Here is a 23,641-nt window from a genome sequence, read left to right on the forward strand (position 1 = left end):
CGTGTTGACGCTAATAACTTTTTTACATTCTCGTATTATTCCGTAACGCACGTTTATGCCGTCGAGGCCTTGCCATATTTGCCCATCTAAAATTTTGTGGAAGTTATTATCTTAACTGCTAATATGCTTGCGACCACCTGTGTTAGCACAAGTTTTCGTCCACACATTGAAGGGGGAAAGTAAAATGAATGATTGAACATTTAAGTTAGGCCAACAAGAAACTATGATAAATAGCTTCAACCGCACAATTTTTCAACATGAAATAATGGCAACCATAAATTTATTATGGCATGAAATAAGACGATTTTGATTAAAAGATGTACCGAATGTTTTCAAGAAAGAAACTGCGGCTTCTGTTCGAGAAAATACATTAACTAAAGTTACATGCAATTAACAACTATGCGCGGAAAATGCTTCGGGAATGAGTGACCAATTTTAGAGGCGGAGTCGTAACTAAAAGAGCGGCAGCTGCAGCCTGTCCCTGCTATTGCTTGCTGCTCAGTGACTGACAGACTGCTGTTCGTAACATAATTGATAGCAGTTCAGTTTTTCAACAAAGTCAGCGGCTTAAATCTGGATTTCTTCCAAGAAAGTTGCACATTGATGCCTTGCCCAAATACGTGCACTTACCCTTTTGGCAAGGCATTACAACGGTGTATAGCGTCACTGGGTAAGTGGGTATCGAACACATTATTGTGAAGCCAGCGCTCGAACCACTCGATTACTGAACGGAACAGTAAACAATAACAAGGTGCTATTTGAAAACAGCAAGCTGTTGTACAACAATAACTCCTGTTCTTCTGATTACGGCCCTGTCTCTCTAAATCATTCGTCAGCAATTTCATGGCGCATTAATAGCCGGGTGCTATACTGATCACCAAATGCAGGGTGCCGGAATTTTTTTGACAGGTGGGTGGGGAGCAAAATATAAAAACGTATGCTTTATGAATGTTATTTTGACATTATTGCGTCATAACATAACACATATATAACGAAATGTAAGCTTTTTGTAACATATTAACAAAAAATCTGTTTTAATGTTACTTCTTTAAAGTCATAAACTGCGCAAATTGCCCTTGTGCTTGTAAAGAATAAAAAGGCTTGGGGTACAATTGCCTCTTATTTTCCGGCGCCACTCAAAAACAGAGCGCTGCACATGGTGACTTCACAAAAAATGTTAACATATTCTCAGTTAAAACTGCTTTTTCAGCGCTATACTGTAGTTGTAAAGCTCTTGCATGGTTACTGATAGCATAACTTACGTAAGTATAGATAGATATCTCATATTTAGCCCAGTTTTCAACTGCTTCATTGAAGTATAATTTTTTTATGGCAATATTCGTCATTTTTATGCAAATCGATTTTTTATTATTGGTTTCTCCAAGTTGTTTAAAAACATGACTGTATTGGTTCCATAGTGATTGCACCCAAGCGGAACTGCAACCACAGAGGATTGCACCAACACGCAATTGCACATGTTCGGGCTTTGGGACTTCAAGAAACAAGTACTGTAATACATTAGGAAATACGTTACGTACGTACCATGAATAACAGTTAAATGATTTAGGAAATCATATTTTGCCTAACAGGTGGGTTACATGCATAGATATAATATAAATACTGATACCCATGACAAGTACGTAACGTATTTTCTTATGTGTTACAGTCCCCAAGTCCAAACGTGTCTCGTGTGCATTACCCTGGCCACCGACTGTGCTAGATTATTACAACGTAGGTATGCGGTGTCCAAATTTAAGTTACGCAAAGACTTTTCTATACCACAACGCAAACAAAATTTTATTATGAAAAATATTGTAATACATTACAGAAACTGAGGTACCTTATGCTCAAACAGTATTTAAATTGTCATGCAACCATTTCTGGAATGTTTCCTATGGTTTAAGTATAACATTCTTTGCAATTAACTTACCGTCTTTCAAAGTTCAATCCCAGCAGCAAAGCTCAAAATATTCTGACTATTACAGTATCAAAAATATACGTTTTTACATGGAAATTGTTAAAGGATTGTATAAAAACGCATCATCTGACTACTGTGTGAACCATAAAATAGTGACTGGAGCTCATCCTTTGCCATAAACAAAAGTAATGTTGGTGGCTTGCATAAGCTTGGTGCTAACCAATAAAACCATTTTATCTCTATTGAGTTCTGTGGCAAAATGCTTGATGCTGCACCACTGTAACCACTTGAATTGCTGCTGGACAATCAACCTGATGAAAAATGATAGACATCACGTGGTCGAATTATGGAGTTTTTTAATTAGATTTTCTGCTACAATTGATTGTTCAACAAGAGATTCGACTGCTGTTTCTGCAGCCTCAGATGAATTCTAAAAAAAAGGAAAAGTGTCAAAATCTTTATGACATGTGATGTACCTAACTTATTACAACTCGGTAGTGCTAAAATACAACACCTGTGAGGCAGTTTGCTTATCTGTTAACGCCTGTAGTTTCTGAACTGTGGAGAAGAGTTCTTGTTGGAAGGCAAGGGCCATTTCCCTTTGAAGTTTACCTAGTTCTTGTGCTTCTTCCTTAATATTGGCATAGTCTTGTTTAATCTAAAAATAAATTATAATAGTAACATAATTTATCATAACAACAACATAATTGAGCCTGATAAGTTCATTTGATAATTAATTCAAGGGACAAGTATCTAAAGCAAAAACTGATCTGGAAATATACAGTTCATGAAATTTCACCTCATTTAATTTTTGCATTAAAGAGGCTTTGTCTTCGGCACCATTTTCACCATCTTCGGCCAAGGTCTTTTCAAATCCTCTTTCTAATTCACCTTCAATCCGTAGTAAATTTCTTTCAGCATCTTCAAACTGCGAGAATAAGGAATTCAATGATACACAACACATTTAAAAACTTACGTTTACATTAACAATTTCAACAAAAAATGATCACAAAAGAAAAATTGAATGTTTTTTTTAAATTTTCCTTTTGTCTTACTTTTTTAACAACATTTTCCATTGCTTCTTCCATTCTGACTTTAACTTTCTTTAAAACAATGTATAAAACTTCTACAACTAACAAAAAAGTTTACTGTAACATAACATCTATAAATAATTATTCATAATTTGAAAAACAAACCATTTGGACTATTTAATTGCCATTCTAAAAGCATTCATTGCGCAAGCTGGTAAATGTAACATACAAAAGATGTAACAAGTAAATGCGGTAGATATATTTGGCAACCATGAAATATCATACAGATATCAGCACGATGTGTGAAACCATAAGAAAAAGAACATAATATATGCATAAAACTGTTAAAGCGCTAATAGCCTTTCCTTGGAGAAAAAGGCTTATTGGTATCTGTCCCTTCATTTACAATTTGATATTTTAGAGCATCTTTATATTGTTCATTTTTCAATTGTTCATGTATGCGAGAGTAATCACAATACATTGAGCTTCCAACAGCAACTGGCCAGAGAACCCCAATCCAAACCAGCAGGGATTTCCTTGTGCCCCTATAAAGGAAATGAACAAGTGAAGCTACTGTAGCAGCCGCAGTTCCATGAATGATTGGTTCGCGAACACAGTCATTTTTGAGTGATTGATAAAGTTGATCAAAAATACCCATTTTATTATCCAATGTACACCATGCCTACTTGTCTAGACCAAAAATAGACATAATTAAACTTCAATTTTGTGCACAAAATGCAATTTTCTGACATAAATTTTAAATAAAATATGTCAAATGTATTAATTATTTTCTGGGTTATAAAACAGAAGATTCTAAAAAGCAGATGTAGTTGCCAGCTTTTTCTGTGAAGAATACAATCCTTGCAAGGTGACAAATTAAAAGAAATCCTATTTCAATTAATTAATTAACTATGAATGTATCTTAATGACAATATGAAGCATTAACTTAGAAATTTAAATTCTAATAAAATACTAAAATAAAGCAAAGAATGCATCACGTGGATGCCTTCAAAACTTAAAGATTTTGTTTCGTGTTATAAATTTTTATTTTCAGAAGAATTCGCTTATGTTGCCACCTCAAGGGGCATAGAAAAAGTGGCAGCTTAGATAAACAACGCATTAATATCCATAGCACTACACAAACTTGAGAACCCTGTACTTCTGCAAAAACTTAACATTGAAGAAATAAAAAATGCAAAAAGGAATACATAGTTTTGGGTTGCTGTATAATAAATATAGCGTTCGCTTAAATTCTCAAGATGCAATATTGTCCAAAACCAAGGCAATTTTTCTGTTGCTCTTTTGCATGGTACTGATGAAAGCAGTGTAAAATGACAAAATAATGTGTCCATAAGGCAGTTAATGCACATTGTGATGAGTAATGGAGTAATGTTAGACCACTAAAGGTTGTAAGCAGCTAGGAAAACAAGTTTAGTGAAGTAGTGGCAGATTTAAATTTTGCAATATAATCACACTGGCGAATTTATGACTAGCTCAGGTTAAGTAATATTCCGCTTATAAAGAGCAAAACCAGTGATAAGTTATTTGAATAGACAAGAGCAACCTAGCCAAATCAGATAACACAGAAAACAATAGAACCTCAGCCGGGACTAGATAAGTTCTACTTTTTTATGGTTTTGTTCTTTTGGAAAAACAGCAAATTAATTTAGTGAAATTCAGTAAAATAAGGGTTCCTATTGCAGCCTCGCGTTTTGATGGAAAAACCTAGCGCTGCTCCTGTTCTTGCTCCTCAAAAAAGTAAGAACAAAATTTTTGGTCGCTTCCACTTTATTTCATAAATATAAGCTATTGTCCTGATGATACATTTTCGAAAGTCAATAGCATTGATATGTTGTATTGTGAAAGATTTCAAATTCAGGAAACCCAGAACTAGCCTACTAGCCTACAGTTGACAAACCAGGTTGCGACTCTCAAGCTCAGCAAAGTCTACTTGACGGTTCTAGATCGATTCAACCCACACACGGATCAACTCACGGACGATTCAACCCAGGACGATTCAACCCGCGGACGAATCAACCCGCGGACCATTCAACCCACGGACGATTCAACCCACTGAAGATTCAACCCACTGAAGATTCAACCCAGGACCATTCAACCCACGGACGCATCAACTCATTTACAAAAACGTCTATGCAGTTCGTTATCAGGCACGGATGCCGCTTTTACCACTATTATACCACTATACATGAAAGGTCCGTGGGTTGAATCGTCCGTGGGTTGAATCGACCGCGGGTTGAATCGTCCGCGGTTTGCATCGTCCTGAGTTGAATCATCCGCGGGTTGAATCGTCCGTGGGTTGAATCGTCTGTGGGTTGAATCGTCCGTAGGTTGAATCGTCCTAGGTTGAATGGTCATGGGTTGAATCGTCGGCAGGTTGAATCGTCCGGGGTTGAATCGTCCGTGGGTTGAATCGTCCGACCACCATACTTGACTGTTACTAAGTTGTTTCATCGAACTATTTCTATGAGATTTTTCTGATCTCACTAGACGCCTGAAAGATCTGAAATGAAGAAAAAAGAAACCTATAGTATACAAATGTATCACGGGGTTGTGCACTTAGCACTTCTTCACTAGACCCTAAAAAGGAACTAGGGAAACACTGTTTTCATTTTCAGCGTTTTCAGGTTTCAGTGTGTCCGAATTTTGCAGATCAGGTAGGGAATACATGTTAAGAACGAGTAAGATTTTTATAGTTGGAGACTTTCACCGATTTTATTCATGAATGCCAGAGAAAAAAAAGGTTATGCTTGAGTGCTTTTGAACCGCTGGTAAGTTTACTGAAACTATTTTCTAACCATTCTGAAGAAGAGTATTCTTATTCAGTCATCAATCATTTTATTTTTCTCCAAAAGCGCGTTGGGGACGCAAAATCAAGCCAGTTGTTACTTAGACGCGCCAATAAACAGGAAAAAGTGACAAAGCCGAAAAGGCTTAATACCTGCTCAAGAAAAATAACGTTGATATTTGCTGGTAACAACTAGCACGGCTACTAAACCTATAGCCTAATTAGTTAAATTCATAAAACATTAATTGAAAAAGTGAGAATTAAGCATACGAGAAGGTGGTGTGTTCAAGCAACTGATTAATGAAAATTTCTTAAATGCTGTACATCAGAGGATGGGAAAAGAAACCCTCCGTTTTCATATTCTTAGTATTCATTCACCGTATTCATACTCTGAGTATTGTACTGTAGTGAGTAAAAATGTTCTTCACTAAGATCGCAACAAACTTAGCAAAGTTAGGCTTAGGAAATTTCGCTGATTGTTGGATGGTTCACTGTTGAAAAATATTTCTACGAACCACATCTGGCTTAAAATGTTTATGAACTAGTGCTGTAGGGCGGCCAGCAACTAGACCTAGACATATGGTAATGAAATAGCGGTGGCAGAGTGGTCCAGACTGCAAAGTTTGGCATCTTAATCGATCTAGGCCAGTTTGCAAGCTCAGGTGGGAAATAATTAACACCTATACGTCTTTTGTACAAAAATAATACTCATGAAAAATGTTTTGTTGTAAATAAACACAAGTGCACAACCACAGGATGCCTTTGCTTACTAGACCCCAACTTTGTACATATGCTGATGTGTAATTTTGCAGCACTTCTATTACGTCCAACCATTTTTAGCATTTCTGCATTTTGGAAGAAATTTCAACAAACGCATTAAGTACATCACAGCAAATACCACGCAAATATTGTTAAAAAAACATTAAATGTTGCAGCTTGCAACACTGTCATCTTCTTTCAACACCACAAAGAGAAAGACTTGACTTTGCGGAATCTAACTGGGTAAGTAAACTACACATGAGTATAAATAACAAAGACAAGGCACTACCAAAAATCCGATTATTTCCTAGGTCTTCTTTATCAGTCTACAAGTACCACGGTACAGTCACACCATTGCTTGTAGGTAAACAAATCCCTTTGTAGTTGCTTATGTTTTACCTTTTGGCTCCAGAAGTATTCATTTCAATCTCCCAAAACCATTATTTTAAACTTGCCAAAATTAAGCAGATAAATTAAATTATGTACGACACAACCAATTAATTCACAACATGGAGTGTAGAAAATTTGCGTTTTAAGAAAAATGACCTTGGGATAAAAGTCTTCTTTGAAAAATGTCCCAGTTCAAAGTTGTTTAGTTATGAGGCATTTAGGTTCCAAGTTAACGTTATTACAATGTTAATTCTTTTTATAGATTGTCCACTTATTATAGCAATGTTAACTATTAACATATATGCATAACTGGTAATTTGAATATTAAAACAGCAGTATAGAACATTTTAGTGTAAAAGCAATTTAGCAGTGCAAAGCATTTAGGAAAATTTGAAGAAAAACCTGATTTTATGTAATGTTGAAGAGTGCTGTCGATTTGTGATTGCATTGTGGAACCAAAAGCAAAATCAAACAGGCAAAATAGACCATTTCTTTTTCCCTGAACTCTGAATAGAGGTAGAAATTTAAGTAAATGAGAATAAAACCACTCCAGTATCGAAACTTGTGTCAGTTGTGTGACATATCTTTTACACACCGAGTTTTGTGGTGAAAACAGCTTTTATCTAGAGATGTGCCACTAGGAAGATTATTTCTTTTTTTCGGATATGAATATCATGTAGACCAATACAAACGAATACCGATTTTAATCATATCAGCACCAGGCATTAAAATCTCATCCAAAAGTTGCCACATTTCGCTTGTAACAATACTTAATCGCCAAGTAAAATTTAGTGTTTAATGGCGATTGAGTAATAGTGATTTTCATAAATAATCTTCATTGTAAGGAATGTTCACCATACTTGAGCTTAGCCAGGAAACTAGTTCATCATTTGTTACCAATATTGACAAATTGATATTAAGTGACATTGTATTTGTGTTGCCAAATCTTCTATCAAGGCGATATTCGGCGAGTACCATCTATTTGGTTTCGGTTCATATCTGCTCATTTCTACTTTTATTGTATAATAAAGAAACCGTTTATAAATAAGAGCGAAAGTTTTTACTTCCCTCTCCCCAATTTGAGCAATGTTTTGAGTGGATAAAATATGCCCAAGACAGTGGATAAAATATGCCCAAGATGGTATGCAATGTTCCCTCTAAGCTGCGCAAATGCGCACTGCTGACATGGTCTCAGCGCACAGAAAATCTGTGCTGCGCACAAGAAAAGAATCCAACCCGAATTGAAAATAAAATAAACGCATAATAATGGCCACAGTGCGCACGTCTGATGTTGCTCACAGTGGTCCAAGAGACCGCTCAGGGAGTTAGTGTGTTTGCTCAGACTCGTGAAAAATTAGAGGGAACGTTGATGGTATGTGATAATAGTGATTTATTCCAAACATTTGTAACTGCTCTATTGTGCTTATGACATCACATAAATTTCATAATTGTTGTTAGTTAAGTCATTGCAACATTTGTAAGCTACTAGTGGTGCTAACATATCTCTAAGCATCATTTGTGAAATATAAATAGTAACATGTTGTTTTTTGTGGATTTATATATTGCCAGTGTTTTTAGGCGTTAATCTTAGTAATGATTTGCTTGCGTTGTGTGAGCTTATCTATTCAAAAGGGAAGAAATTCCCTTGTTCCTGTATCAAAGCTTTCATTGTTTTCACGGTGCAATGCAAGTAGTGGAAACATAAGTAGTGGTAAAGCAGCTCAACAAAAACAAGGTTTTGGTAAATGGTTAATGCTGGTGTTTCCAGTAGGCGGTTTGATACTGGGCACTTGGCAAGTACGAAGAAAGCAATGGAAACTTGGCCTTATAAGACAACTTGAGGAAAGAACTAAAAGTAATCCAATTCCATTACCGGATGACGTTTCTGAGTTGGAAAATCTTGAATATAGGCCAGTTACTGTTCACGGAGCATTTGATCATTCCAGAGAGTTATATATTGAACCGAGAAGTTTGGTAACAGGAAATGATGATAGAAACGTTGACGCAGGATCATTGTTGTCAACAAAAAAGTCAAATGTTGGTGCTCAAGTTGTAACGCCATTTTTTATACCAGACAAGAATATGACAATATTGGTTAATCGTGGTTTCGTGGCAAAAGACAAAAAAAATCCAAACTCACGTTTACAAGGGCAGGTGGACGGTCTAGTAGAGGTTACTGGTTTGTTAAGACACAATGAGAAAAGACCTCCTTTGATACCAAAAAACAAGCCTTCCTCAAATCAGTGGTATTACAAGGACTTGAATGAAATGGCAGGTTTGACTGGTACCAGTCCAATCCTTGTTGATGCAATAAATACCACACCAGGTGGCCCAATTGGTGGTCAAACAAGAGTAAAATTACGTGATGAACATGTATCATATGCTATTACATGGTATAGTTTGGCACTAGCAACAGGTGCAATGTGGTATATTAGATTTATAAAATGATTGTTTATGTAGTTTTTAATAGGGTTGTGTGAAAATAATAAAAGTTCAAATTCAATAAAATTACGTGTTGATAATCATGCAACTACATTTCAATCTCAATTATTTAGCCATGAAAATAACAAAAAGATTAATTTCATTCGTAATATTTTTACTTTTATTTTGGTACATCCATAGTTATGAGTGATTTTAAAAGCAACCCTGAAATAAAATGTAAAATGTGTATTCTAAGTAAATTGAAGCTATGGTAATCAAACCAAAGCAGTTGAGCAAATAGTGAACTCTAATAGTTTCCTATTCCGCTGTAAATTAAGGATAAATATATCAATATGTTTGCCCCTTGATAAATAGATATGAAGAAAGGTCCTGAACAAGATATGATATGTATTCAATACCTAATTTTCACTGATATGCTTAGTTAGAGCGATTCTTTTCTTGATTGAAAGTTTCATAACTTTATCTTATATAATGCCATTAATATCCTTCTGCGACCATAACGATTATTATTGTTGAAAAACAAGACGTAACAGTAGGTCCAATGCCATGTGCTAACCTGTGCATTCACACACACAACCATTGGCTAAAAACAGTCTCATAAGCTCACAGTGCAGCTGTAATTAGTCGTGACTTTCAATTTACTACGTTAACTTTTTTTATACATGATGGAACAGAATGCATACTGGTACCTTGTTTTTCTAAACGCACAACAAATGTAGTGTTTTTTTTCTTGTATTTTCATTGAAATACAGTATATTCCAGCAGCTATTGTTAGTGTGTATTTTTTGCTTGGAAATAAACTTACCCATCAGTTTTGCTTAACCTAGTTCAGTTTTAAATAGTAAACTATGCCCTATTCAGTATATATCATGTTGGCGTTTGGTATTTCCAATTGTTTCATCAAAATCACTTATGTCAGATTGTATATTTTAATGACTGGTTAATTTCTGTATATATGAGTGTAACAGTTTATTTCAAGATTACTCTAGTTATTCTATGTTGGTCATTATGGTTTCTTATTGTAGGTTTATTTTACAAGATACTTTAATTCTGGCTTTATCTAAAATTACAATAGTTGGCCATACATTTAGGTTTAACATTTTGGTGAAAGCTTTTGTAGTGGGCTGCCTTGCTTCAATTGGTTTGATTATTTACTGCAATTTCTTCGTGAAGTAAGGACAAGAATACAGTTTATACTTTTTTATGCCAAGATATGCTGCATAAACATAACTGAAAACTTAGTGTAAATGTGTTGATCTAAAGAGTTTTGTGTAGTCTGTAGCTCTAGTATGGCATTAATATTCCCAAAAGTTACATAAGCAATGGGTATTACCGTATTTTCTTGAATAGAAACCGCCCTTGAATAGAAGCCACCCTCAAACAGAACTTATGGTAGATAAACTTGAATGCCCACTGAGCACCAATTAGAAGAGAAAAACAATCATGTAATAAAAATAGAAGCCGCACAAAACGTTCAAAAATAAAAAATAGTAGCCACGGTTTCTATTCAAGAAAATACGGTATGGATCAATTATACACAAAAGTTCACATCCCCATTGGGATCTTAAATTTATCTTTCAGACATTATTATGCCATAATTTCTTCACATGAATGTGCAGGTGTACACTTGACTTGTCAGTATTGTTATTACTGTCAGTGTATACTACACTGCTATAGTTTAACTTTCATACATTTCAAAATTTGGAGTTAAACTCAAATACAGTCGTTGTTAATAAATTAACATCTAGCTTTAAACATAATTTTGATTCATTGAAATGTTTTTATCTAACTCTTATTATTACTGTAGTTTGTTTTCAATATTTTCTTAACACAAACAATTGTCAACATTTAAAGTTATGTGCCAAATTATGTATTATACAGCTATCCAAATATTGTTGAAAGTGATCACACTGGTGAAATGGCTACCACAAAAGAGCTTTTTCTAATTAAGCCAAGTGTAAAAGCAACGGCATCAGTATGTAAAAATGTTTTCATTAAATTGGTACCATTTCTTCAATTGTTGATTAATTTTGATTTCTTTCTTAATTTTAGGTTATTTTTCTGCATGGATTGGGAGATAATGGGTAAGAATAAGATAAATGTTACACTATCATAGTTTTATTTACTGTTTCCTCATAGATTATTATTTTGATATCAGCTTATCACATCCTGGGAACATTTTATAAATATAAAGTACAGTCAGACCTCTTTAATCGATGACTTTATTGCACTAAAAATGTTGCTTTACCTGGTTATTCACATAATTAAAATCTAAAGAATATTACACAGAAATTTTTCGCAGAACTTCCTAACAACCTGAATAAAGCGAACTTACCTTACCTTAATAGTCAAAACTCGAAAGAAAGCCGATTACCTTGCTGACTAAGGAAAACTATCAACTTTGAGAAACAAAACACTCACAGTTCACTCATTTTTCAAAATTATTTTTCAGAATATTCAGTGAATAGTGTTCTTTCATATAAGATTAACTTGATTTTGGACTTTCCGCTCACTTTAAGATAAAATTCATTTAGCAGTACACCACATCAAGATGAAGGAAATAGTTGCATTGAAAACTCCAATTGCATTCAAAATAAATAGGTTACACTTGTCTTCTAGCGGGGTTTTTATGTCGTATGGAGATTTCTTTTTTCTGGAGTTAAGATAAATGAGGCCTGACTGTATACATTATATTTCTTGAAATTTTAAGGCTAATACAGTCTGGTGCCAGTACTTCTTTGTTTTTAGTGCTGGATGGTATCATGCATTTGATGGCTTTAAAAGAAATCATGTGAGATATATTTTTCCCAATGCGTAAGTTTAAGAGTTTTTCTTAATGAATTGGTTAGAGTTAATAGTGTATAATATCTTTGCTTTTTATTGCATTGAGAACTTACTTATTAGATTTTTTTGCTGGAGTTTTATGCTTAACCACTACCGCCTTGACGTAGCAGTACGTTAAAAATAAATAGAACTTAAACAAAATTTCCCTATAGCAAATCTGGTTATTAAGCAGTCCAAGGTAACCCCAATAATCCTTAACCATTATCATATTTTCAAAAAAGATGAGATTTGATTATTGACATTCTTAGAGGTTTTCTGTGGTTATTACTGTAAGAAAATTCTATCCATTGCAAATTTTATTACTGCTAATTTTTGTTGTAAAGTGTTTAAAGTTATAAACGTGCTTTAATAGTTTTTTTATTCTATTTTTGATAGACCAGCAATGCCCGTCACTCTTAATGGCGGATTTGTAATGCCCTCTTGGTGAGTGCAAGAGTGTGCTATAAAATTTTGGAATGTATTTCTTATGCTGTCCATTTACATTGAATAAAGTGTGTTAATGAAGGTATAGAAATGATGAATGTATTAGAATGACAATTTCAGTATCATAAATTTCAGTTGTAATTTTAGGTATGACTTAAAGGGTTTAGATCCAAATGTTCCTGAAGACGAAAAGGGTATAAAATCTGCTGCTGAAAAAAGTGTGTGTTTGTAGATATTTAAGATACTATTTTTCATGTAGCTTTTTAGTTTAGTGTTATGTTTCCCAAATGAATTTCATGGCTTCTCTCTTAATGAGTTGTGAAATTTTTGCGGCGCCTTTCTTAAAGAAATGCTTGAAAGTAACCTTGAACTAAAACACATAATCAGAATTGCGGATGTAGAGGATTACGTTGGAAGCTATTTTCATTAAAGTCACAACTTCCTAAGTATGCATAATATGTAATTTGTAAAAAATTCAACAATGAAATGTTTGTAAAGCCAATTGTTAAATAGAAAAATGTATAAAGAAATGTACAATAGTAATTTCACGATATAAAGTATTGGTTGCTTAAGTATACATTAGCAAAACCATTTAAAGAAGCAAGTGCTTTCTTTTTATAGTCCGTGCCTTAATAAAAAAAGAGCAGGAAGAGCATGGGATACCAAGCAATAAAGTCATCCTTGGTGGTTTTTCAATGGTAAGCTAATTGATTTAGACATGCAAGGTTATAAGATGTGAATGCTTTCCTAAACTAAATTTTAAAGAAAATAAGTTTTGAATGTTATTATAAACCTGATTCGTTATTAATTAAGCATAAGGGTTTGTGTTATCATAGCCTTGCTATGCAGTCATTTTTTATAACAGGGTGGTGCTTTAGCACTTTATACTGCTTTAACACATCCTGAACAGCTTGGTGGAATTGTCCTCCTAAGCTCTTGGTTGCCACTGCACAAATCGTTTGACAAAGTAAGCTTCTTAGTTTTAATGTTTCACATTACTAACACAATATTATGAGTTACAAATGTTTATAATTTGATTTTGTGTGCACAAGTTTCTATATTTGTATTATGGAGTAGTAATATGTGATTCAGTCATCCTTGTATATGATAACTTTTAGGGTGAAGGGTCCCACTCTCTTGTAAACCAACGTTGCCCCATTTTGCAATGTCATGGTGAAGCTGATCCAATGGTTCCATTACAATTCGGACAACTTACCCAGCAGAAATTAAAGGCTGGACGTGGGCCGCTTGGACTTAAAACAGAATTTAAAACCTACCGTGGCATGGGCCATCAGTCATGCGATGAAGTATGTAACATAGTAGCTTTTGCTGATGTTTAAATGTAAATTTTATTGAATAGTTTCATCTAGTACTGTTATAGTACAGCAGCAAAACTGTGATATTTTGATTTGATTACTTGATGTGATATTTTGATTTGATTACTCTTGCTTTCTCGTCGTGCTCACGATACAGTATAGTACAGTGCAGTAGAATGAATTTCGATATGTATTACTTTCAGGAAATGGACGAGGTCAAGCAATTTATTGAGAAGATTGTGGCGCCAGATAACTCGTCTTCGACGTCCAACAAGCATGTGCTATAAAAAGATCTCAGCTGTTCTTTTTTATATTTCCAGCGTTACCTTTTCCTATAGGTAATTTTTCGATGACGTTGCGTCCTAACGGTTATAAATAGCTGTTTTTAATACCAACCAATGCGTGATTTTACGTCGTGCTCATATTCGGGTGCACTTCTTATTGCTACAGTTGGTTTCTTGATTATTTCGTGTTCAATAGAATCATATTAGCATATGTTTTGTGTATAGCGCATATTAATTGAGTTTAATACAGAGAACGCTTGCAACCACTTTTTATTAACGATATCAGATTATTATAATGCTTCCGCAATACTTCGATTTTATATTGCAAATTGCAATATATAATTTCGCTAACTTGCGATTCGTGTAGTGAATATTAATACATAAAGGGAGACTGGGTTCAAAGCCTCACATGTTGGCTGTCACAGAGACCTTATTTTAAACATCATTTGTCATATCAGTCTAAAAGCTGGTTTATGCGGAAGTGGGCAGTCGCAGTTTTGTGTAAAAGATGCTGCTGCAAGTGCAATGTTTGCCGCTATCATGCCCTCGGTAAAGATTGTTCCCGGTCCAAACAAATGTGACGTTAATCGCTTGCAATTTCACTTGACATCTGTTGATTAAAAAAGATCAACAGATGCTCAAATTAGTATTAAGGATTAACTAACATATATTTTTGGAAACATACTTGTTAAAATTTTGAAATAATCACGTGAAAAGTACCGGCAGCGACAGAAATGTATGGAAAAAAGTAATTCGATACTTTTTTCAAAAGTACTGACGGTAGCGGTATCGATACTGAAAAAGTACTGCGGTGCAGTAATTGGTTACTGCCCACCTATGGGTTTATGCGTATATTAATTATTCACTGTCTTTTTCTATATGTTTGTAGTTGCAAAGTTTTTCCGGCGAGACCAGCAGTCATGAACTGCTAATTTTTGCATAATGCGATATCAAAAGCTGTTAGCACGATTGAGTCGCAACAGTATGTCTTCAATAGAATGCCGCACTTAACTGATGTCTTTTTATGGGGCTGCGGGAGCAGCTAAAAATCTGCCAAAATGAAACGGTTGTGCTTGAATGCTAATTATTATGCAAAATTTTACAGGTTTTAGTATATATGACTAAAAACGTTGTGCGACCCGCTTACTCAGCTGTAACTGACAAGTGGCCCGCGACAGCAAATAGGTTCGTCACTCCTGGTCTATCCCCGAGAAATATTTTGCTTGGCTAATTAGTCCTTCGCAGATTCGATTCATGAGGTCAAGTGTTATTCACGTCTTTGTTAGTTACTGCAACTTGGATGAATTCACGCAGTATCATTAGTTAGATCGACACGCGTGCGATCCCAAACAAACAGAGAGTCATTATAGGATTAATAGTCGTTATCGGATTAACAGAAGGAAGAAATGTGACAGGCATTCTAAATCCCACTGTGAGACCGTAGAAAATGTGTAAGTTTGGTAAAGATTTAAGAAGTGTTAATTTTAAATGGAACAACATATACGAGTCGTTATACAGCAGTTTTCACCTGTTTGCAATTTGCATAATAATTCATCAGTTCCCCTAATTCTTCATTTTTGTCTTATCCTCTTGATGTGACGAGTTCTACTGTATTTAAAACTTTATTACACTTAAAAATAATAGATGAACAAACTTCAGATATTTGTGTCTATTTCTTATGTAGGCCAGTACATCAAATCTGATAGGCATGGCAGCACCAGAATAGAGAATCTATCTCTTAAAGACATATTTTGCGCAACTACATCAGATTTTTGTGACAAAGTTGCCTTATGTGAAATAAGAGAATATCAGCTATTTCAGAAGTTGTATGTTCCTGAAAGTAAACTCTTCAGACAGGATGAGAAACTTAAGTCTGAGGATGATGATCTTGAAGAAGAGAAAGTTGTACCAAGTAATTAAGAAGTGAACTGCTTACTTCGTTCTGTCCACAAGAAAATAAAAATTCTGCATCACAGCCAGGTTCCTCATTTGAGTCTTTATGTCTGGATTTTTAAAACTTAAGTTTCTCATTTTATTCCTAGCTAAGTGTATTCCACCTAGGGTACTCACTGGCATGACTGCAGCTACAAAAAAAGAAAAAAGACACATTGCTATGTTTTTGTAAAGTATAGACCAGGGATGTCCAACCTTTTATTATAGTGGGCCGCATTGTCACTTGAAATAATTCAATGGGCCGCAAAACCTATTAAATTTCAAGAAAAATGGGTTCATAAAAAGCTGACTGGTACATTTTAATTAGGCTAAGATTCAAAGTTCAAAATACTACTTGGAGTGAAAATGACTAGCGGGCCGCACAAAAATCTCAGGTGGGCCGCACTGTGGCCCGCGGGCCGCAGGTTGGACATCCCTGATATAGACAAACAACTTCCCATCAGTGTGTCACATTTAATCTTAAGATTTGTGTGGGCATGATTACACAACGTCTTCTTATCCCAGTGGAACATTTTTATTTTGTATTTAAATTTCCCTGCTAATTTAAGATTTGTTTTCAAAGAAGCTAATGCTCATAGATATTTGGCCAAGCCATGCTAAAAAACTTTCAGTTTGTGAACTGCACATCTATCGATTTATTCATTCACAAGAAGCAATCTGAGGCCATGCTAATTATTTTCTGGTCAAACTCTGAATTTAAATACCGTGCATTAGTTTTGAAATGTAATGAATCTCAGTGGTGTTTAATCCTTTTGTCATTGCATAGTTTAAGTCACACTTAAGACATTCCTTGGTTTAAAGGTAAGGATTATGATACCACCACCATATTACAGCTACGAATAGTAGCCTGCTAAGCCACTTATTATTCTGCAGAGGTAACTTCTGAGCACTTGGTGGCAGTTGCTCTGAGTATTTTGAGCGCAACATTGTTTGTGACAATTTTTTTGTAGTTTTTAATTGGTGTTCCTGATTCATGAAATAGGTTGACAAACCTAGCCATATTTTTTTTTCTACTTGATTTAGTGATTGAATGCCCTAGGGCATGGTATTGGCAGCATTTGCCAAAAATTCAAGTGTCATTGAGCAAGAGCATTTCATATTCCAGCTTGAATTTAATCAGAAGCTACTAGATTCGACTCAATCCATTATAGGTTTACTGATAAAAATAATACTATTACTAGCATCACCACTTTTCACGTCACATCACAAAAATTAGTACTATACAAACCCTTAAAGGTTTATTATCAACTTTAAAATGCAACTGGACTGAACAAAACAAAGTTCAAAAACACAAAATAATGAAATAATAGAATGAAATAATTCTGAAGTGCAATATACAATACATTACGCAAAGTAAATAACAAAAATAAGCTATACAGCAAGCAACTACTTCAAAAAACTTGAACACTGAAAGACCACTTTTTTTAAATATAATACGCATTCTGTTTCCACCAAAAAGTCATGGCACAACAAATTGTAAAATGATTAAAAACAATTTAGTCATGTAACTCTTTGAACAAAAATTAGGATTAAAGCTAAAACTGAGAATGAAACGATTAATTGATTGAATGTCAACTTATCATAGTTTATTTAAGATCTTGACGCAAAAGATATTTTTAAAAGTCAATTCGATTTGAATCTTACATGTTGAAGAATTAATCAGTTTGAACATTATCATTATACTTGAAATTGTTTAATATGACAAAATTGACTTCAATAAAACAACACAACAGGAGATTACCCCTATGATAGGCGGAAGTTATCAATGACTACTATGCGAAAGGCGTTCATAGTTACAGCTAAAACATGGCAGTATTTTCACAATAATTCAGTAACATCCAGTGACTATAGTAAGTTATTCTACTCTGAAGTAAGGATTATAGGTAACTGTGTTATAAATTGAATATACAATATAAATTGAATATGGTAAATGAATATACAAACGATGTTATGATGCAATGCTAACTGTTTTGAAAATATGTGCCATAAAACTGCTATTCTATTCAGAAAACAAGATTAAATCAATCCATCAATAAAAAAAAGTGCAAATCATACGACACATATAATAAAAACATCAGCAAATATTCACTGTTTGTGACTGGTACCAGACATAACTTTTGCAGATGGCTTGTTTTGTGTTAGAGGACAACTAGCCAACGTAAGATTTATTGTATACGTGAAAACTGGAGGTGCCAGGTCTTTGACTGTAAACTGATGGTGCCGGTTCCAAATCAAAACATTCACTATTATTCTGTGTTCCAGTATTATTCTGCGATGACGTGTTGTAATCTCCAAATGGGGAAATTTTTGCATAGCTGGCAATTTGACTTTGATCTCTGAATACACTTCCTGACACACTGCTTGTTGGTGTCAGTAAGTTTTCACTGGGCAGTTGAAACGATTCTGAGTGATCATTTGTACTTGTAGACGGAATACTAAAAGGCAGGTCATTAGTTTCATTTGGAACACCAGATACTACTTGGTTACCCCAATTATTTGTGTTGGCTTCATCCTCCATACTCAAGTCTAATTGCTCAGTTTGATTTGTGCTATTAGAAGACTCACTTCTGTTTCTTGCGATGGCAATAGGTTCTACGGCACAGTATTTTTCTTTATCGATTACAGTTGTATAATTCAACGAACTTGGATCTTTGAGAGTTTTTGCCTGAAATAAAGATACTGAGTAGACAAAAATACTCATGATTGAACAATGAAACAGTTTTTGCACATTTAAGTATGACATTATATACCACTCTTTTAATAATTGGATCATTATCGAGATCGATTTTCCAATTCCATTCTTTTCGTATCTTCCAAATTGCCAGAAAAATTCCCACAAAAATTCCAATCAGGCCAAAACACAGTAGAATAATTTGCCAAGCAACCAAACCAGTCAAGCAGTATTTCGGCGGTCTATAAAATACATTGCTATAAGTATACATTAGGTTAGAACCCTGGTTAATGACCAAGCCATTATCACAATGACTTCAATATGGAATGGAATATCTTGCTATTGCAATGTATAACATCCCGTTTTACCAACGCGGCCACTCAGATATCAAGACCACAGTCCGCAACCACAATAAACTTGACAAACAAATAAATAATCCACACCTAACATTATTACGTAAGATATTGCAAATTCTTTCACTTGTAAGATAATTGCTAAATCATAATTCATAAGTAATGAATTGCAGCTATGCCGTCCAGCAACAGTTTAATATTTTCAAGCACTTTGTAAATGTGTAAGAATATGAGACCATTTCTGAAAAAAAAGATGTTCTCCGTCTTTTTGGCTCCGAATATGAGATTCAAAATGGTATGTATGAAATTGTTGTATTAAAACAAGAAATCTATCAAAGAGCTCTTGTAGTATAAAGTGATCAATCGCAGATTAGATGTGCTGCACTGCATGCACAACAGCGCTACTACAGTATTACATATGGAATGCGTATTCCCTGTGTTTCAAATACAACACTATCACAAAAACATGCTCTTTATAGCCTAAGTCTGTGGTTCCCAACCTGGGGTCTGCAAGTTAAACTTCAATTTCTCATAAGTAGCCTATTAAGTAACAATTTCAAAGTTAGGGGTTCGCGAGTAAGGACTTCACGAAGCTAGAGGTTCAAAAGTCGAAAGAGGTTGGAAACCACTAGTCTTAGAATCTTGTGTACAATTGTGACATAATACTTTAGTATGAAATCCACTAACTCGACCACTTGACTACAGTTCCATGGGTGGTGAGTTTATCTAAGTACTACTGAAATACATTATCACAAAATAATTTTGTTTAAGAGTTTAAGTAAAAAATGCTAAAAACCAGCATTTCCAAAATAACTCAGGATATCCATACCTTATAGTAATTGACTGAAGATCACCGTATGTAAAATCATAAAAATTTTTCTTGTTTTCATCTAGTACAAAAATCTTGTCCAATGTATGTAAGTTATCTGATGGGCAGTTGTTAGGCAAACGTTGCTTTGCACACAGGCCCCCATCTGCCCAGACAGAATTTTTTGTAGTGCATAATATAATGATACTTAAGTTAGATTAAATTATCAAATACATAATGGTATGAAGAAATTAAAAACTGAGCTGTGAATTTACAAATACTGTAAATTTTATTGCGTAGATAATTTCAAACCAAGATAGTCTTTTTCGGAAGCCCGATTGAAGTTACGGTACTAGAAACAACCAATACAAGCCTAAATACAGCAGATTTTACCTTCATGCACAGCTGAAAACCTTGCCACACATGCTTTTACATTGCGATTTTGGCACTTTTTGAAAGTAAATGAACAGTTAACAAGGATAGGTGGACCATTCTTGTTGGCTGGTGTACAACTAACAGGACCAAATTCATTTAGCACACTGCATTCAAACTGACGGATATCCTCTGTTTCAAGACGAAAAACACAGAAATTAACCCACAATGCCTCAGTTGGGTTAGTATATTTAATGCGGTTAATATAGCAGCGAAGGGCTGTGGTGTTTCTTGTGCCACAAAGTATGTCATCATCCATTAATGATATTCGACAAGCTGGATCATCATCTGCATTATAAGTAAGTGAGTTTTGTGCTCTAATGTTGCCTGGGACATTTTCCAAAGAATGTGATAGAATAAAGCATCCAAATATCATCAGACACAAAAGGTATGTTAAATAGATCATTTTCTTCGAAAAACCTAATTTTTCCTTAGCTGGTAAAATACATTTTGCAAAATGAAGCTGTTCCAATTTCACATTTGATTTCTGTTAGTTATCAAAGTTCAGAGCATGAGAAAACCTATTTAGTTAAACGAATGTACACATACATTGGTAAGAAACAAAATTATAATACATTACTCAGACTGGATTAGTTGTATGCATGGGTAAGTTTAGCAGATCTTAACAGTGGCTTAAAAAATGGAGAAAAATCTTTTGAATAGACTCTTTTACAGAAGCAGCAATATCTAGTAGCCTTGGATAATGTTCTCCTCTTCAGTTGTGTGTCAGTGGCAGCCTTTACCCTACCTTTTAATAAAAATTTTGTACAAAAATGTGACTTCTACATCAATAAATACTTTCTATCTGCTAGAACAGTCAAACTAAACTATATCAAAGGAAAGTATATGTTTGCCAGTCGAATTTTATTGGTCACTAGGTGCTTAATATCTCAAAGTTAAATCCCCAAACCTGGAAAGTTAAAATAATCAAACAATAAAAACTCAAAAAAGCCATGCATTTAATCAGAACTTGTACTTAAACAGAAAATTCTAGTCTCTATTTTCTGCAACATTTGCAAGCAAAACAAGCAATGCAATGTAAGCCTATAGCCCTTCTTGGCTTCTTTTGTAGTCCTGATGCATATGTTTATACACCGGTTTCATAAAACGACCTTTTCCTTTAATTGTGTTGCTGAATAATAATATTGTAACAATCTAAGCAATATGGTATTACATAAATTAGTAAGACTAATTACAGAGTTTGACTGATGCAAATGGTTGTTTGAGCAGGGGATCACAAAATGCTTCAAAGTGTTACTTTAACTATGATTGTGGTTTGCTTGAAACAAAATTATTAATTTCTATTGCATTATTAACTGGTGGAAGCACAAGTAGACTAACCATTATAACATAATAAAAACTTACTGTATCCCTGTTTGGTGTCATGGACAAAATACCTTGATAAAGCGTATGCATAAGCGTACGTATGTGATAAGTTTCATAGAATGATATTGAGTTTATCTTCCAATATCAAACACTCAGACACAGGTAGTGATATCTGGTCAATATATGGCTTATTATCTCTGGAAACCAACATGTTTATTCACAGATACACCAATAAAGACTTGCCATCTGTATTCAATAACCTCTTTGAAATTAAAAAAAACATTTACTCAATTGGCACAAGAAACAGAAATAAACTTTTTTTACCCTACTGCAGCCAAAGCACTACGCAGCAGACAATAAAAATTTTTGGTGTTAAATTTTGAAATTTTGAATTTGTTCTGCCTAAACCAATAAAAGATCACCATAAATTTGCATGTGCTTTAAAAAGCCACCTACAACTACAACCATGAGCTGTTTTTTTATTTCTTTAGCCTATTTAACATTGTTTACATAACTTATACATAATTAGATGTACATAATTTACATAAATTTAGAAACTATATACAGATTAGCACACTCTTTTTGAACGTTGACTGCCAAGTCTTTCTTTGCTTTCTATTGTTAGTATTCATTCATTGGGGATGCACAAAATTTCGATTGGGACGAAAACATTTGTTTTCACAAGCTGGCACAGAATTTTTACTATTATCGGTCAAATCTAGCATGTTCGTTTGTTATTTTGGCCTTAATTCAGCTAAACTTAGGAATTATTTTGTGGGTTTGGTGGCCATGCTAACCTACCATCTTATAGCACACTTGCATTATTTTTATCTTGCAGATTTTAAGCCCTTGGGCTTTGCCACTTTTTCCTGCTCGCTAACTGTCTGTGAGCATGTGTTTTTATTGTGCTATATCTACAACGGTTAGCATCGTAACTTTCGCTCCGCACAGTTAATGGCGAAAAATAAACAATACAATACATTCTCAAAACCACTCCAAGAATGTAAATGAACTAATCAGAAAGAAGGTGGGCAACATGGGCTTAACCAGTGACAAAACATTGCTGAAACATTTACTATACTAACTCCCAGAATAGCTATAGTCAGGAAAAATGTATTAATTCGCTAAGTGTTAGTGGTGCACTTTTGCACTAGACCAGTGGTTCCCAACCGCATGCGGCTCCAAGGTAGCTTTCTTGCGGCTCTCAATGACCCCTGAAAATCCCACAAAAAAATAAAAAATCTGTTTGTAATAATTAGGGCGATTATTTTTTGACTTGTCAAAAAAAGTCAAAAATTGGTCAAAATTTATAGCGTTAGGTCAAAATTGTTTACAAATTTTTCATTTTACATCTTACAGTTACACCTTGTAGCCTACTTTATACTGTTGTGAACGGTCCATTGTCTACTTATTGTGAATCATAAACCGCCTCCTGAATCCTAAACCACAATTTCGCCTCGCTTTGACAAAGTTGTTAAAGCTGAAAGCCAATGCCAAGTCGGACATTAAATTGATTTGTGTTATTTTTCTTGTTAGTGTTGCTATTCGTTGGTACATGATTTCATGCTTAATTACTTGAGTGTTTTCATGCGGCTCCATACGTACTCTCAAGTTCGGCCCCGACACCAAAAAAGGTTGGGAACCACTGCACTAGACCCATAAAATCTTACTATTATCGATCAAAGATACAAAAACTGAACTACGTCGCTTGGTATTTCTTCCACTACATTTAACACTTGAAAACAAAGCAACTAAGCTACGAGAATACCTGCGAAAGTAAGTAAAAGAATTATTTAGCTCACTTTATGTGAACATAGCGTTTTGCTGTTCTTGCGAACTTTCATTCCACATAACTAACATTACTTGTCTCAAGCCACCTCGCATC

At 34.5% G+C, this 23,641-nt stretch overlaps 5 protein-coding genes across 7 annotated transcripts; 2 read left to right on the forward strand and 3 right to left on the reverse strand.

The window, feature by feature from the left end:
* Positions 1–1,769: 1,769 nt before the first annotated feature.
* LOC143448641 (uncharacterized) lies at positions 1,770–3,117 on the reverse strand. Its single transcript, XM_076948455.1, has 4 exons — positions 2,974–3,117; positions 2,718–2,846; positions 2,433–2,576; positions 1,770–2,348 (listed from the first exon to the last, which is right to left on the reverse strand). Exons 1-4 carry the CDS (start codon positions 3,004–3,006, stop codon positions 2,250–2,252), a joined length of 405 nt encoding a protein of 134 aa, XP_076804570.1. The 5' UTR covers positions 3,007–3,117; the 3' UTR covers positions 1,770–2,249.
* LOC143448642 (uncharacterized) lies at positions 3,080–3,659 on the reverse strand. Its single transcript, XM_076948456.1, has one exon. The coding sequence runs from the start codon at positions 3,605–3,607 to the stop codon at positions 3,302–3,304; it is 306 nt and encodes a 101-aa protein (XP_076804571.1). The 5' UTR covers positions 3,608–3,659; the 3' UTR covers positions 3,080–3,301.
* Positions 3,660–8,283: 4,624 nt separating this feature from the next.
* LOC143448639 (surfeit locus protein 1-like) lies at positions 8,284–10,371 on the forward strand. The gene has a single exon (XM_076948454.1). It carries the CDS (start codon positions 8,498–8,500, stop codon positions 9,350–9,352), a length of 855 nt encoding a protein of 284 aa, XP_076804569.1. The 5' UTR covers positions 8,284–8,497; the 3' UTR covers positions 9,353–10,371.
* LOC143448638 (acyl-protein thioesterase 1-like) lies at positions 9,393–14,609 on the forward strand. Of its 2 annotated transcripts, XM_076948452.1 has the most exons (10): positions 9,393–10,518; positions 11,228–11,321; positions 11,399–11,430; positions 12,095–12,160; positions 12,566–12,613; positions 12,761–12,831; positions 13,235–13,311; positions 13,479–13,580; positions 13,732–13,920; positions 14,133–14,609. In XM_076948452.1, the coding sequence occupies exons 1-10, from the start codon at positions 10,343–10,345 to the stop codon at positions 14,214–14,216; spliced, it is 939 nt and encodes a 312-aa protein (XP_076804567.1). In that variant the 5' UTR covers positions 9,393–10,342; the 3' UTR covers positions 14,217–14,609. The 2 variants fall into 2 exon arrangements, with proteins under 2 accessions (XP_076804567.1, XP_076804568.1); XM_076948453.1 differs by lacking the exon at positions 12,095–12,160.
* Positions 14,610–17,382: 2,773 nt separating this feature from the next.
* LOC143449462 (uncharacterized) lies at positions 17,383–23,641 on the reverse strand. Of its 2 annotated transcripts, XM_076949678.1 has the most exons (5): positions 20,392–23,641; positions 20,020–20,164; positions 18,917–19,079; positions 18,732–18,831; positions 18,399–18,601 (listed from the first exon to the last, which is right to left on the reverse strand). In XM_076949678.1, the coding sequence occupies exons 1-5, from the start codon at positions 20,834–20,836 to the stop codon at positions 18,537–18,539; spliced, it is 918 nt and encodes a 305-aa protein (XP_076805793.1). In that variant the 5' UTR covers positions 20,837–23,641; the 3' UTR covers positions 18,399–18,536. The 2 variants fall into 2 exon arrangements, with proteins under 2 accessions (XP_076805792.1, XP_076805793.1); XM_076949677.1 differs by having other exon boundaries at positions 17,383–18,831; positions 20,392–23,634.

Source organism: Clavelina lepadiformis, chromosome 3 (assembly GCF_947623445.1).
Source record: "Clavelina lepadiformis chromosome 3, kaClaLepa1.1, whole genome shotgun sequence".
NCBI classification, from domain to species: Eukaryota; Metazoa; Chordata; class Ascidiacea; order Aplousobranchia; family Clavelinidae; genus Clavelina; species Clavelina lepadiformis.